Genomic DNA, 13,540 nt, shown 5'->3' with positions numbered 1-13,540 from the left:
TAAAGAAGCTTGCTTAATCATTAATTAACTCAGCATTTCCCAAACTGCCTGACCTCGAAACTCAATATTCATGGAATGCCTTTCAACATCCTGCAGAATTCATATTTCTTGAAATACCCTTGGCTCTGTCCTGCCAATTATGGGCAAAGCATAGGCCCCAGTCATGCCTGAGATGAAAGCTTGTCCTTTGCCCACAGCCTCATGCATTGCTTTTTAAAAAAAAAAAAAAAAATTCTTTATAATCTTTTATTCTTGTGGTGCACAAAATCATTCTCTGCCTTTTACCGTCTTCCACGTCTGCTTCTGTCTCCCATATAGTACTGATTGTAGGTGACCTCATTCCCAGAGAAGATCAAAGTCACCTGAGACAGCCCCACTACCCTTTGCCACTGCATCCTGCAAACATATCTGCTTGCCCACCTTCATGGAGGTGACTCATGACGGGTCTTCTTCCTCTTCAGTACTACCTTACACGTGCAACAGGAATCTTCTTCCCTTTAATCCAGTTCTATAATAACTATTCTATCTTTAATGAAAACTGTACACCCACACAAAAAAGTATAACTTACCCATAAAACACATGCAATGCTGTTCCCTAAGCAGCAGTTCCTGTTGTCAGACTTGCTCCCACTCTCTCTCTCTCTCTCCACTGCACACTTGTGTGGACCGGTTGCTGATTTCCTACCTTATAATGGGTAATCTCTACCTTGAAATGAATTCCATGGGAATGCCAAAGCATTGCTCTCATTTATATTCTCTTAACAGGTCTCACAACTATAATTCTGTAGAAGCTTCTAGAAGCATGATTTTATTTCTGTGGGTTGCTTCTCCTGGGCACCTTGTTGAGGTTACCCACTGACTGTCAACAAGCCTTAGTCCACTCTCCATTCTACAGATATCTCTGCTTCCTTATTCAGCCACTCCAACTTCTGCACAAAGTTCTTTCCAGGTAAAACCACACACATTTAGTCACAGACACCCCATCCAGCACCCATATGGGTACTGACCTCTCCTTATAGCCAGGCACTATGCCAGCCTGCCCTGGAGAGACAGGCTCCTTGCTCCAGGAGAATCCCACTTTCCAGGTTCTAACATTGAGAGCTCGGGTCAGGAACTTCCAAACTGCATTTCCACAACATTAGTATTATATGAGACACTGATAGACAGTCTCTACCAAACAAGGTTCTGGAATTAAATAAATTTGGGAAACAAAATTATATTTGTTAAACACATATTACACTTTCCTTCTTTTTTTTTTTTTTTTGCGGTACGCGGGCCTCTCACTGCTGTGGCCTCTCCCGTTGCGGAGCACAGGCTCCGGACGCGCAGGCTCAGCGGCCATGGCTCACTGGCCCAGCCGCTCCGCGGTATGTGGGATCTTCCCGGATCAGGGCACGAACCCGCGTACCCTGCGTCGGCAGGCGGACTATCAACCACTGCGCCACCAGGGAAGCCCACGTATTATGCATTTTGAGGAAGAGGCTATATAGTAGGTTTTTCTAAATGTACTTGGCCTGCAAACCATCTTTTCAAGTAACTCCTATTTGAGGCAATATCATGCCTCTGATGCCATTTGGGAAAGGGTGGCTCTGGAGTAGCTTCAGCCCACTCAGTCCTGCCAAATGCTGAGGACCACATTGAAGTCATTCCGATACCCTAGTTATGTAGAAAATAGATATCTCTTTGTGATTTCCCTTAGTTCTGCCTTTTTTTTAAAGATTTATTTTGATGTGGACCATTTTTAAAGTCTTTGTTGAATTTGTTACAATATTGCTTCCGTTTTATGTTTTGGCTTTTTGGCTGTGAGGCATATGGGATTTTAGCCCCCCGATCAGGGATCGAACCCTCACCCCTTGCATTGGAAAGCGAAGTCTTAACCACTGGACCACCGGGGAAGTCCCTGTTCTGCCTTTTGAATGATAAATAAGTTGAGTCTGCACCCGATGCTCAGTTATTTATTTTTCCATAGGTATGTGTTCTGTGCAATTTTCCATCTAGGTCCCTAATGACGTCCCAGTCTGTATTCCTAACCCAGATCTCTTCCCTGAGCTCCAGGCCCCATATATCCTGCCGTCTGCTGGACAACCACCTACTGGAGATCTTTAATAGGATGTCCAACACGCATTTCAAATGGATTTGTCCCACATAGAAGTGATTACTGCTCTCATAAAACTCATTTCTCCACCTGCATTCCCTAATGGCCTTATTACTACCATCCAATCAGAAACCTGGGAGATGTTCCGAACTCCAGCCTCCCAGCCAGGTTGTTATTACTGATTCCTCTTGATTCTACCTTCCAAGAAGCTCTTACATTTGCTTCCTATTTTCCATCTTCAACTGCCATTGTCTATCTTGGGGTCCTCGTTACACTGATTTTCTAATTGGCTTCTGTCTTAGGTCAGGTTTTCTGAGAAACAGACTCTGAGGCTTGCATTCAGGAAGGTTATCGAAGAGGGCTATGGAGATTAACCCCTGTAGGGGGAGTGGAGGAAGTAAGACCAGGCAGATGGATTTGAACTTTGATGTAGCTGCAAAAATAGCCTCAACCAATCCTACAGGGTGCTCTGGAACTAGATAACCCTTCAGAGTTGTCCCCACTTGATGCAAGGGTTTGGGGTGGGGGAGCCTTAAACCAACACATCCCTACTTTCTTCAGCCTCCACCATCCATACTCCCATCCCCTACTCCCCCCACCCCCCACTGGGTGTGGCTAGTCCCCCAACTGCACCCCAGGGTGGCATAACCTTTGGCCAAGGGCAATTCCCAGTATGGACCTCAGCTGAGAGCCACCAGCCTCTTCCAGCAGGTACAAGAATGAGTGAGTGCCTTAGTCCTGAAGGGGGTCAGAATGGCATACACAGCGTACTGGTCCTGAATCTTGATGCTTTCCAATTCATCCCCCACACCACCACCAGAGGGGTTTTTCTAAACCCAAATTTAATCACACGACACTCTTACTCAAAACCTTACCTACAAGGTAGTTCAAATTTGATCTCTGTCTACCTGTGAAGTATGTATGTGCTTCCATATACTCTTGCCCCACTACCAATCTACTACTACTTATCAGTCCTTCACGAATGCTGTTCCCCCTGCTGGGAATGAGTTTTTCCCACTTTTCTCACTAGCAAACTCCTATTCATCCTTTAGGGCCTAGTGTAAGCACCCCTCTTGTGTGATGCCTTCCTTAATATCCTCAAGCAGAGATAATATCCCGTATACTCTTTTCATGCTTTTGCAGTTATTTGCTTACATAACCACTAGACTGACCTCCTTAACAGAAAGGCTTGTGTTATATTCATCTTTGAATGTAAGTGAATGAATCCACCAGCCATGTGTATCAGTATTATATAAAGCTGTGTCTACATGGGCTGACTCAAACTAACTAGGCTTGACTTCAGCCTAGTCAGCTTTTATTTTCAGGGACTTAATCTAGTTGCCCAGTGAAGGCTATGGGTTCCTGGTGGGGAGGGACTGTATTTGGGGACTCTCACCTAGTTTAATATATATAGCTCAATGCTCTGAGGGAGCTGGGTGTTTAATAAATCTTTCCCATTATGTTGATGCTTTCCATCATGGTGGGCAAAGGGCATAGCCAATGATCTATGGAATGTGTTATAAAAGAAGACCTGACTAGCCTAAAAATCTCTCTTTTATGACTGAGGTCTCCCCTCATGTCCATTCTGAAATTCTTATTCTTATATTTCCTGATATATTGGACCTGTGGTCCCTGGAGTTAGGCAAATGCACTCTGGGGCCTGGGCAAGCTGATGCACCTGTAGAAGAGAATTTCTATATCTATTTATGTTATTTTATCCCTTTAAAATTTTCTATATTTTGTGTATGCTTTTTAATTATACTACTGTATAATAATACAGTAGTATAGTGACACATGCATATCATTTATAAAGAAATAATGTAAGGGAATGTAATACTCAAAACATTTTTTACTAAATAGCACATGATTAAAAAAACCTGGAGGGCTTCCCTCGTGGCGCAGTGGTTGAGGGTCCGCCTACCGATTCAGGGGACGGGGGTTCATGCCCCGGTCCGGGAGGATCCCACATGCCGCGGAGCGGCTGGGCCCGTGAGCCATGGCCGCTGAGCCTGCACGTCCGGAGCCTATGCTCCGCAACGGGAGAGGCCACGGCAGTGAGAGGCCCACGTACCGCAAAAAAAAAAAAAAAAAAAAAAAAAACCAAAAACCCAAAAACCTGGGGCTTCCCTGGTGGCGCAGTGGTTGAGAGTCCACCTGCTGGTGCAGGGGGCGCGGGTTCGTGCCCCGGTCCGGGAGGGTCCCGCATGCCGCGGAGCGGCTGGGCCCGTGGGCCATGGCTGCTGGGCCTGCGCGTCTGGAGCCTGTGCTCCGCGGCGGGAGAGGCCGCAGCGGTGAGAGACACGCGTACCGCAAAAAAAAAAAAAAAAAAAAAAAACCTGGAGACTCCTAGATTGAACTCCAAAGACTGGAGGCTTCTTCAACCTTTACCCCTTAGCTTTTTAGCTGCTCCGATTGCCTAGCTAATTTGTGCTAACGGGCACCTAAGGCCTTAGGGGAATCCACGATGTGGAGCAACTGGGAATGAAAGGTAGGGGCAGGCTGAAGAGCAGGGCTACCTGGGGAGAGTACGGAGGCTGAATCTAGCCAGAGCTGGTGAACCATCTAAGGAGGAGTTGAGAACCTGGGATACAAAAGGACGGGGTGGGGGGTGGGGGTGGAGCAGGAGAGAGCAGTAGGCAGGGCAGCCAGCTGGAGGCGACGTGAAAGAGCGGCAGTCCCTACCTCCGCCAGGAAGACGCCCTGCCCTGTTTGCCTTTCGCTGTGGTTGGAGCGCACATCAGAGTGTAGCCAGCCAGGTGTGACGGTAGCCACGGCTGCTCCAGAACCCCTACACAGGGGAGCTGCGCGACAGGAAGCTGATTGGAGTTAGGGCATAAGAGCTAACCAGAGCACTGTTCTTACTTGAGTTGCATGGTTATTTGGGGATGGCTTGCAGGGATCCATTGATGGTGGAGATTGGGGACGGGGAGTGGGAGGGAGTCATTAGCAGTTCAGTGCCCCTTTGGCAGGTGGAAGCTAGTGATCTACATTAGGCGAGAAAAAGGAGTACAGCATCTGAGGTGAGGAGACCCTGATCCAGCACCAAACCCTGCGGACGTGAGGACCACATTGAGATGATGCAACAGAATAGCTCTAGGAGCCTAGAGGCAGCTTCATGATACAGGACCAAAAGGCGTGCGTAGGGAATGGGCCTTCTCAGTGGAGATGAGGTGAGGGAAGAGGGGGACTCCAAGAGTAAGACTCTCGTGAAGAACAAAAGAGAGGCACACGGAGACCCCAAAGGTGAACGAGGCTAATGTCACAGGTTTTGCCCCAGTGTCGAGGAAGTGGGTTTCACCACAGCTCCCCAAGTCCTGGTTCCACTGAAGAATCAGTGGAAAACTGTTTGATGGGCATGGTAGGACACTCTGTACAGAGTTTTCTTACATACAGTTTCTTAGGAAACACAAAAAATCAGAAAGGGAGCAAATGCAATTCGTTTTTATTTGGTTTTTACACCCTCACGTAAGCTCTTAGTATTCCACTAGCAGCAGACCGTAAATCGTTTGAGGGCTACAACCACGTCTAGGTGATAAAACTTTGCATTTGTAAAGCACTTTAGTTAACATTATCTTTTACATATTATTTCATACATGCTTAGCATACCCAGCAAGGTAGATATTCTTATATCCACTTTACAGATAGTGATATAAAAATTCAAACAATAAGTTCATTTGTCTAAAACCCAACATTCTGCAGATGAGAAATCGAGGCCCAGGTGTCGGTTAATTGATTTACCACCAACAAAATACAGATACTCATCAAAGCCAGGACCCATGCCCAGGACTCACAGAACTCCACCTTCTTCTCACTCTCCATGCTTTTGGTACACTTCCCTCGCAGACCACGATGGTGCTAAAGTCAGAGGTCAGCAGATTTTATGGGCTGTGCCTTTCTACTCTCGATTCTCCCAGGCAGTCTCTTCTAACACCCTCTGTGCTTCTTTGCAGCATGCAAAAGGAAAGAGCAAGAACACGGGAAAGATAGAGGCAACACACCCAAAAAGCCCAGGTTGGTCTTCACAGATGTCCAGCGTCGAACTCTACACGCAATATTCAAGGAAAATAAGCGTCCATCCAAAGAATTGCAAATCACCATTTCCCAGCAGCTGGGGTTGGAGCTGAGCACCGTCAGCAACTTCTTCATGAACGCAAGGAGGAGGAGTCTGGACAAGTGGCAGGACGAGGGCAGCTCCAATTCGGGCAACTCATCTTCTTCATCAAGCACTTGTACCAAAGCATGAAGGAATAACCACGAACTGAAACCTCGGTGGAAAAGCTTTAAATGAAAAAAAAAAATTTTTAAAGACCAGGACCTCAAGATAGCAGGTTTATACTTAGAAATATTTGAAGAAAAAAAAAAGTGTTATTTATAGTCCAAAGAAACCAAAGACTTAGCTCACCTGCATTCGGACATTGTTTGGAGACACACACTTCAGCCAGGTGATGACTTGGCAAGAAAAATTACTAGCGGGAAGACACCACTGGATCTTACAGCTTTAGTCCATGATCATCCTCGCTGTGCTTGGCTGTTTCGTGGTTTGGAGCATAGTGATTTTGAGCCATTGAGTGGACATCTTTAAGATCAGACTTTCTCATCCACTCCACTGCGCCACGAAGGTGTATGGTGTCTCAGTACTGTGTGTGGGTATGTGCATGAATATACACACATACACACACACACCACCACCACCTCCACCACCACCACCATCACCACCACCACCTCCACCACCACCAGTGGTTAGGGACTTAGGCAGGGCTGGTCTTCAGGAAGGGTTGTGCTGTAGGAGTGCAACCAACATAGTGTGGGGTTGTCTGAGTTCATTGGCTTAGGAGTGTGATTTTGCTCGTCTAGCCTAGCGTTTGAACCTGCAGGCCCGCGACCTAAATGCAGATTCAAACTCAGCAAAGAAATTTGAATGACACCTAAACCAGTGCATTCTCTTTGTTTGTTAAGGACTGTTCAGATATTTTTTAAGAAATGAAACAAGAGTCCATCCATTAAAAAACAAAATCACCTAGGTACCAAAGAACACAATATTATAGTGCAGGTATTTTATTGCAATGATTTTAATAACCAAAGCTATTTTTACACAAGATACTATGTAAAGTTATACGTATGAACTGATCTAGCTGTAATACACATACCACGTAGAATCATGACTATTATTTATGACTCCTGAAGCATTTGAAATATTACTTTGCAGAACTGGCAAGAAGGAATGTAGCTTCAGGGAAGCAATATCATAACAGAGAGGTCAATGCAGTATACATATACATCCAGATGGCTCCCTCCCTTTCGGGATCCATAAATGTCACTTAAGTAAACATATAGACATGATTCCATGGTCTGTTCATAGCTGAGAAAACCTAGGGATTCTTCTGAAGTAGGACTGATTTGTAAACTCAGAAAACTAAGTTTAACAGGACAGGTAACTAAATTAGAAAATTCGTTCAAAGTAATGCTCTTCAGTAAAAGGCCACTGAATAAAGTACCCCATACTTAGGTTAATTCGACTTCAGTTTGCTTTATGCATTTGACACCAAATACCTATTTGAAATACTTTACAAACACACAAAGTAAGCAGACCAACATTATTATTAAAATGAACTATGCAGTTCATTGTATCCTGAAAATATAATCAACTGATTTTATTGCCAACCCCAGACATTTTGTGACTTGGACACCGATAAAAATAGCAAGTGCAACAGAGAAATGGTGGAACTGCATAGAAAAAGCAAGAGTTCTAGTGGAAGACAAGACCTTGGGTTCCATAGGTATTAAGCTATTTATTTCACTAAGCATAGCCTCTAAAGAATACTACATTCTTTCTTGCTACCACATTAAGCTGGAAATTTTATAACATAGATTCCACTCTCTAACAGGGACAGATTAAAAACTAGACCTGAACTTACAAATAGAAAATTTTAAATTTCTATTTTTCCAAATCACTTAACCAGGGCTATAGAAATCAAGGCAAAAATAATAATAATAATAATAATAGTAGTACAGTTGTTCTGGTAGTACCCAAGTGAATTGCTTGATTCCCAGGAAAATTCTCTCTGGATTCAGTTGAACTGTAACTCACGTAAGTAGATGCCTTTTGTACTAATAGGTAAAGAATTGGGTACTCTTAATCACCACACCTAACTAGAAATATAAAATTAAATATTCTCTCAACAGTAAGCTGTTTATTGAGTTTGTTAAAATGCTAAAGAAAAAATTAAACTATTTTGACACAAAACCTAACTCCTTAGGATCAAATCTCAGCATCTTGTCCAGGTCTAGAAGGAGCAGGCACCTGGAGAGATGAGGCTAAGCCCACAGGCCATCTGTGTCTCCTTCATGTCTGCTGTGGGATGAGAAAAGGAAACCAAGACATACTTCTCCTTTGATGAAATAGTGCATTTGCCTTGACACATTTTGTCTTAGTATTATTTTTAATCTCGCCCCAAATTCCATCTTTAAATTTTCCCTTCTAAATATGGCACAATTATAGTTCAGCTATTAAAAGAGATCATTTAAATGGCCACCCTTCGAGATTTGCTAAAAATGTAATCTTGTCAATGACATAAATGAAAAAGAAAAAAACTGATGAACTTTTTCTCTCTCTCCAGGAAAGGAAGGGGCCAGGGTACAGCTGTATAATGTATTTATCTTGTAGGAGGGAGGAAAGCCTTATTTATTTAAAACATGAGCATTTTAAATGCAGGGAAATTCAAGTTGTGTCTACACACAATCTTACCAAATTCAATACCCAGGAAAAACAAAAGTTGAATTCAGACAACCATGTCTTTTGCTTTGTTTTTCCTATATAACCCCCTCAGATTAATCTGTGATTTACATTTTCAACCAATTATTTTGGTACTGTGTAGACACAGTCTCAAAGAATATTGCTACATTTTTAATATTCCCACCATAATTTTTTTTTTTTTGGCTGCGCCTCCCAGAATTCAGGATCTTAGTTCCCCAACCAGGGATCAAACCCGTGCCCCCTGCAGTGGAAGCATGGAGTCCTAACCACTGGACCACCAGGGAAGTCCCCATAATGTTTTTTTTTTCTTTTTGAAAAATAACCAGTGATCCTACTTGCTAACACCAAAGATAATTTTCATACCAGCATTGAATTTGCACCCATTATGCAACTTCAGGGCCTAGAGATATATTTTCTCATAAACAGATGCACAAATCAGAGCCTGAAAAGCAGTTTTTTTTACTTGACTGTTTAAGCATACCCACAACCTTTGCTTTTTAGAAATCCTAGTGGACAAACTCAGCTTCTCACAAGCAATACATGTATTACATCATGTATGAGTGACTCTTTATTGCTTCTGACTTGGCACATAGAAAATGCTTCTATTCTTGTTTAGTCTAGCGTTAATTTATGACTCAGGTTTCTTCACCTACCACACTCTACAGAGCAGATCCCGTGCCATTTGTTCATGCATCGTTTCTCAATCCTTTAGCAAAATTCACCTAAAAAGATATCTCACTCTTTTCTTTGTATGCCTGTTTATTCCAAAACTGCACTCCAAATAACACATTTTGGGTTTTTTTGGTAGAATGGAAGTTAGACTGGTTTGGGCCATAAATCATTCAGGTCCTCTCATGACCGGAAGCTTCCCTGAAAGGGGGCCAAGAGAAAGAGTGGGAGGTGTGATGTCTGGACATTGCAAAAGCCCAGACATCAGTAAATGTTCAGGTAAAATGATTCTGCATGTCAGACAGTGAGTATTCCAGTTCCTGGGTGCAGCTGGAACAGACCCCCAAACCCAAAGAAAATGTGTGGGGAAATTTAGAAGTTCTAACTGAACATGTCACTCACTCTGCCCCTCAAAAGCATAATTTTCCAGGAAAAAAAGTAAAATCTCTGTGCTGTTTTTGGATTCATGCCACTCCCATTGCTACCCCAGGTGAATGACCGGTCTTTGCAGGTTAAATGCAAACTTTGCTATACCAAAGAGTCCTAGGACATTTTCACATGAGCTATAAAGGCATTTTCCCTAAGAAAGGTTCTCCCTTCTTTGTACATAAAGGATGAAAACTATGCATTTAGCAAACAAAGAGAAAGCACTTCTCCCTTTCCTATCTAGTTGTTTAGGGTGCGTTCAAACACCAGAGGCCGTTTTGAGATGCGACTGGCCTTCTGGATTATTCTTGTGGTGTGGTTAGCTTTACAGTACATTTGGTAACTATTTCCTGAATAGTAAGGACAAAGAAGCAGAAGGTAAGAAATAGCTACTTCCATGTGTATTAAAAAAAAAAAAAAAAAAGTGTAAAGATCTACTATTTATAGTGTGAACCAAAGACGCTACCTCACTCGATTTCCATTGGTGATTTTAATCACATTGATGATACCAAAGAATACCAAAGATATTTTCATGCACGGCCTTGGTCTGCAGAGGGAACTCCGCCCCTTCTCCTCCCCCCGCCTCTTCTCCCCGCCTCACTCTTCACTCAGTGTGTAATCTTGTCTTCATTCTTAATAATAATAATACGATAATGATAACAACAACGTTAGGAGATACTACTCTTATTACTGGTAGCTCTACTTGTAAATCTCTAGGCAAACATGTTGCAACCTTTGTAAACTCCTAGGACGAGTGCCTTGCTTGAACCAAAGTGTTAAACCGCTGTTGACCTCTCTCACCTTATACTCTTTGAATACCTCAGCCTCTTAGAAAGGCCACTAATGAAAAAAAAAAAAAAAAAAAAGGAATAATTATTCACCGTGGTGCTTTTTCCGTGCAACCATGCAATGAAACTTTCTTTGATACCAAAGGATGACTTTTTTTTCCCCCCAATTTCTTGCTGATAGACCAAAGCTCCTCCTCCTTGCTCCCTCTCAGAGTTCCCCCCACTTCACCGAGTCCCTTCGCCAGGCAGGCCGTGCATCACTTTTACCAATTCCTCCAAATACCTCATAGTAAGAAAGTTTTAGGGTTATGTTGTATAGAGAGTCTATGTGATAAGGCAGAACTCACTAGTTTGATAACTGTTAAGGTTACTTTTAAAAAAACTTTATAATTCTTATTTATTTTGTAGTTTGTATGTTGGGGATGTCCCCCGCCCCCCACTTCGGTTTGGGGTTTATTTTCTCAGAAGAACTGCTCTGTTGCTCAAGGAAGACTTAATTTCTGGAAATGTTCCCCAGGTGGGTTAAGGGTTGTGTAAAAATGCAAGAATGGAATAAGAAATGATTTTCATTTTGATGGTTACTTATGAAGTTTTGTGTTTCGTAGTAAATTTGTTTCCACAGGGTAAAAAAAGTATGTATAATCTCTTTTTTGTGAAACTGGTTCCTATTTTTCTCTGTAATGTGCTGTGATTTTTTTAAATTTAAATTACACTTTATATGAGCTTATTTAATCACTGCATTAATTTATGACTGTGTTGTTTTTAAAATGTATATAGTAGAATGGAAATGGCCAAAGCTTTACGTTACAATCTTTTTGTTCTCGATGCTAAGATAAGCTGAAGGCAAGAGCTTCTCTTAACTGCAGGGTGTATCTTTAGCTCTTCTTAGCAGGCACTTCAATGTGTGTTGTGAACACTGCCAGGCCCCCCCCTCAAAAAATTTGTACATGCCAAAATGGGTGTTTCGAGGTAGTCTTTTTTTTTTTTTTGTCACTTAGAGAGAAGAAAGGCATTATTCTTGTTCTTCCTTTAATTTATTAAGTTTTTTTTTTTTTTAAGAAAAGATTCCTTTGCAGGTTAGACCTGAAATTCCAAAGAATTTAAGACTTGTTTAATGTTTCAAAGCACCGGCATTTGTGAGAAGCTTTGCTACTTTTTTTTTTTTTTAACCATTCCCCCGGGTGTGAGAAGTAAAAAGTGTAAAAACCCAAAGAGACAAGCTAACTTGAATTTGGAAATCCTCTTAAGTTTCACCAAGTTTCTGAAATGCTTCAAGGCAGGGGACAGGGCATGGAGACACAGTTCCTTTCACAGAGCTAAGAGAGTATCACGGTTCCGTACCATACAGAGAAAGTCAAGCGTAAGGGGCAGCTGACCTGGCCCCTGCCTGTCTAGCCAACCCACGGAAGAAGCAAAACACGATCGCTGAGCCCCAATGAGCAATCAAGTTTAAGAAAGATGTTTCAAAGCTATGTATTCCTCCCCACGTTTTTTTCTTGGAATCTACTACCCACAATTACTCCCTTCTCACCCCAAACCACCTCCCCACAACCAGAATTAGAAGAATTCTCAAATGTCAGAGTCCCAGGGGTGAATGAACTTCAGACTTATTTCAGTTCTCACTCTTCATCTTCCCACTAGTTTTCTTGTCCACACTAAAGAGGGTCCCTGCCCCAGGCCCCCTTAATTGAGGCTGTTCAGATACTTGGCCCTGCTTCAGATCAGCACACATGAAGAATTCTCAGCTGACTAGGGCATCCTCAGAACACCCGGTGCCCACTATTTCGTTTTGTTTTGCTAAAATAAGTTGCTTCAACTACATGGCATAAATCCATAGATGTAAATACTTTTTCTCCCAATACAAGAATTTTACCTTATTTTCTTTTGCAGGGGTGTTTGGGGTGGGGAAGGAAAGGGAGGGTTTAGACTTTGGGTCAAATGTTACATTTTCTTAGAAACATTTTTATACTCGTTATGTATTTTAATAGGGCAATAAATCTGCTCTGAGTTGCAGGATCATTCAGTGCTCTGTTGGTAAGCATTGATTAATTACTTGTTTTTAATACAAATGCTGTGCAGTGAATTATAGAAAGCCCAGGAAAATGGTTGAGGGAGTAGACTTTTACCATCAGCAATGAAACGCTGAACAGTTATATTCATAAGGTCGTATTTTCTGTTTCTGTGTGAGTCTCGATTTTTTCGTGGTATGTTCTGCATTTATTACATAATCGTTGTGGGTTCATTTTACATTTGCCATCTAAACCAAATGACAAGTATTTTTTAACAAAATAAACTTTAAAACATTGTCTTCCACTTGCTTCGGTAGTTGTCTTCATATCTCCCTGTGTTTCCTGTCCCTTCTGAAGTCAGCCCATCTGTCACTCACTTAGACCTGTCCTTTCCCCCTCTTCTATTTTCAGTACCTTTGACCTTTGCTATTGTTTGAGTGTGACTCAGTTTCCCTGTTCAAGTTAGCTTGATGGTTTATTATGTAAGGAGGGTGCCTAAGACAATCATCAGGTAAAAAAAAAAAAAAAAAAAATTAAATTAAAAAAAAGATCAGTAGAGTAGAAAATCTTCCAAGAGCAGAGGGAGTTCTTCCTTAGCAATGAAAAAAAGAAAAAAAAAGGTAAATACATAATTAAATAATAATTTTAAAACCTAACCATGAGGGGCTTAGAAGATTTTTGATAAAAGACAAATGTTGCTGTCATTTTCTTTGTCAATTAGAAAGCAGTGGTAGTTTCTACGTTGCATCTACATTTCAGACTAAATGATTATTGTACCCAGTTATGGTTGTTTGCTGAT

At 42.1% G+C, this 13,540-nt stretch overlaps 1 protein-coding gene across 1 annotated transcript in view; it reads left to right on the top strand.

Annotated features, from left to right (window-relative positions):
- ONECUT1 (one cut homeobox 1) overlaps positions 1-13,307 on the top strand; it is a 39,714-nt gene extending 26,407 nt beyond the window's left edge. Inside the window, exon 2 of the mRNA XM_082847152.1 lies at positions 6,046-13,307. Within this exon, the coding sequence (XP_082703278.1) occupies positions 6,046-6,338 (293 nt within the window). The 3' untranslated portion in view covers positions 6,339-13,307. The remainder of the gene's footprint in view (positions 1-6,045) is intronic.
- Positions 13,308-13,540: the final 233 nt, after the last annotated feature.

This window comes from Leucopleurus acutus, assembly GCF_964270905.1.
Source record: "Leucopleurus acutus genome assembly, chromosome: 1".
Classification (NCBI taxonomy): domain Eukaryota; kingdom Metazoa; phylum Chordata; class Mammalia; order Artiodactyla; family Delphinidae; genus Leucopleurus; species Leucopleurus acutus.
This window is presented reverse-complemented; position numbering and strand designations above follow the sequence as displayed.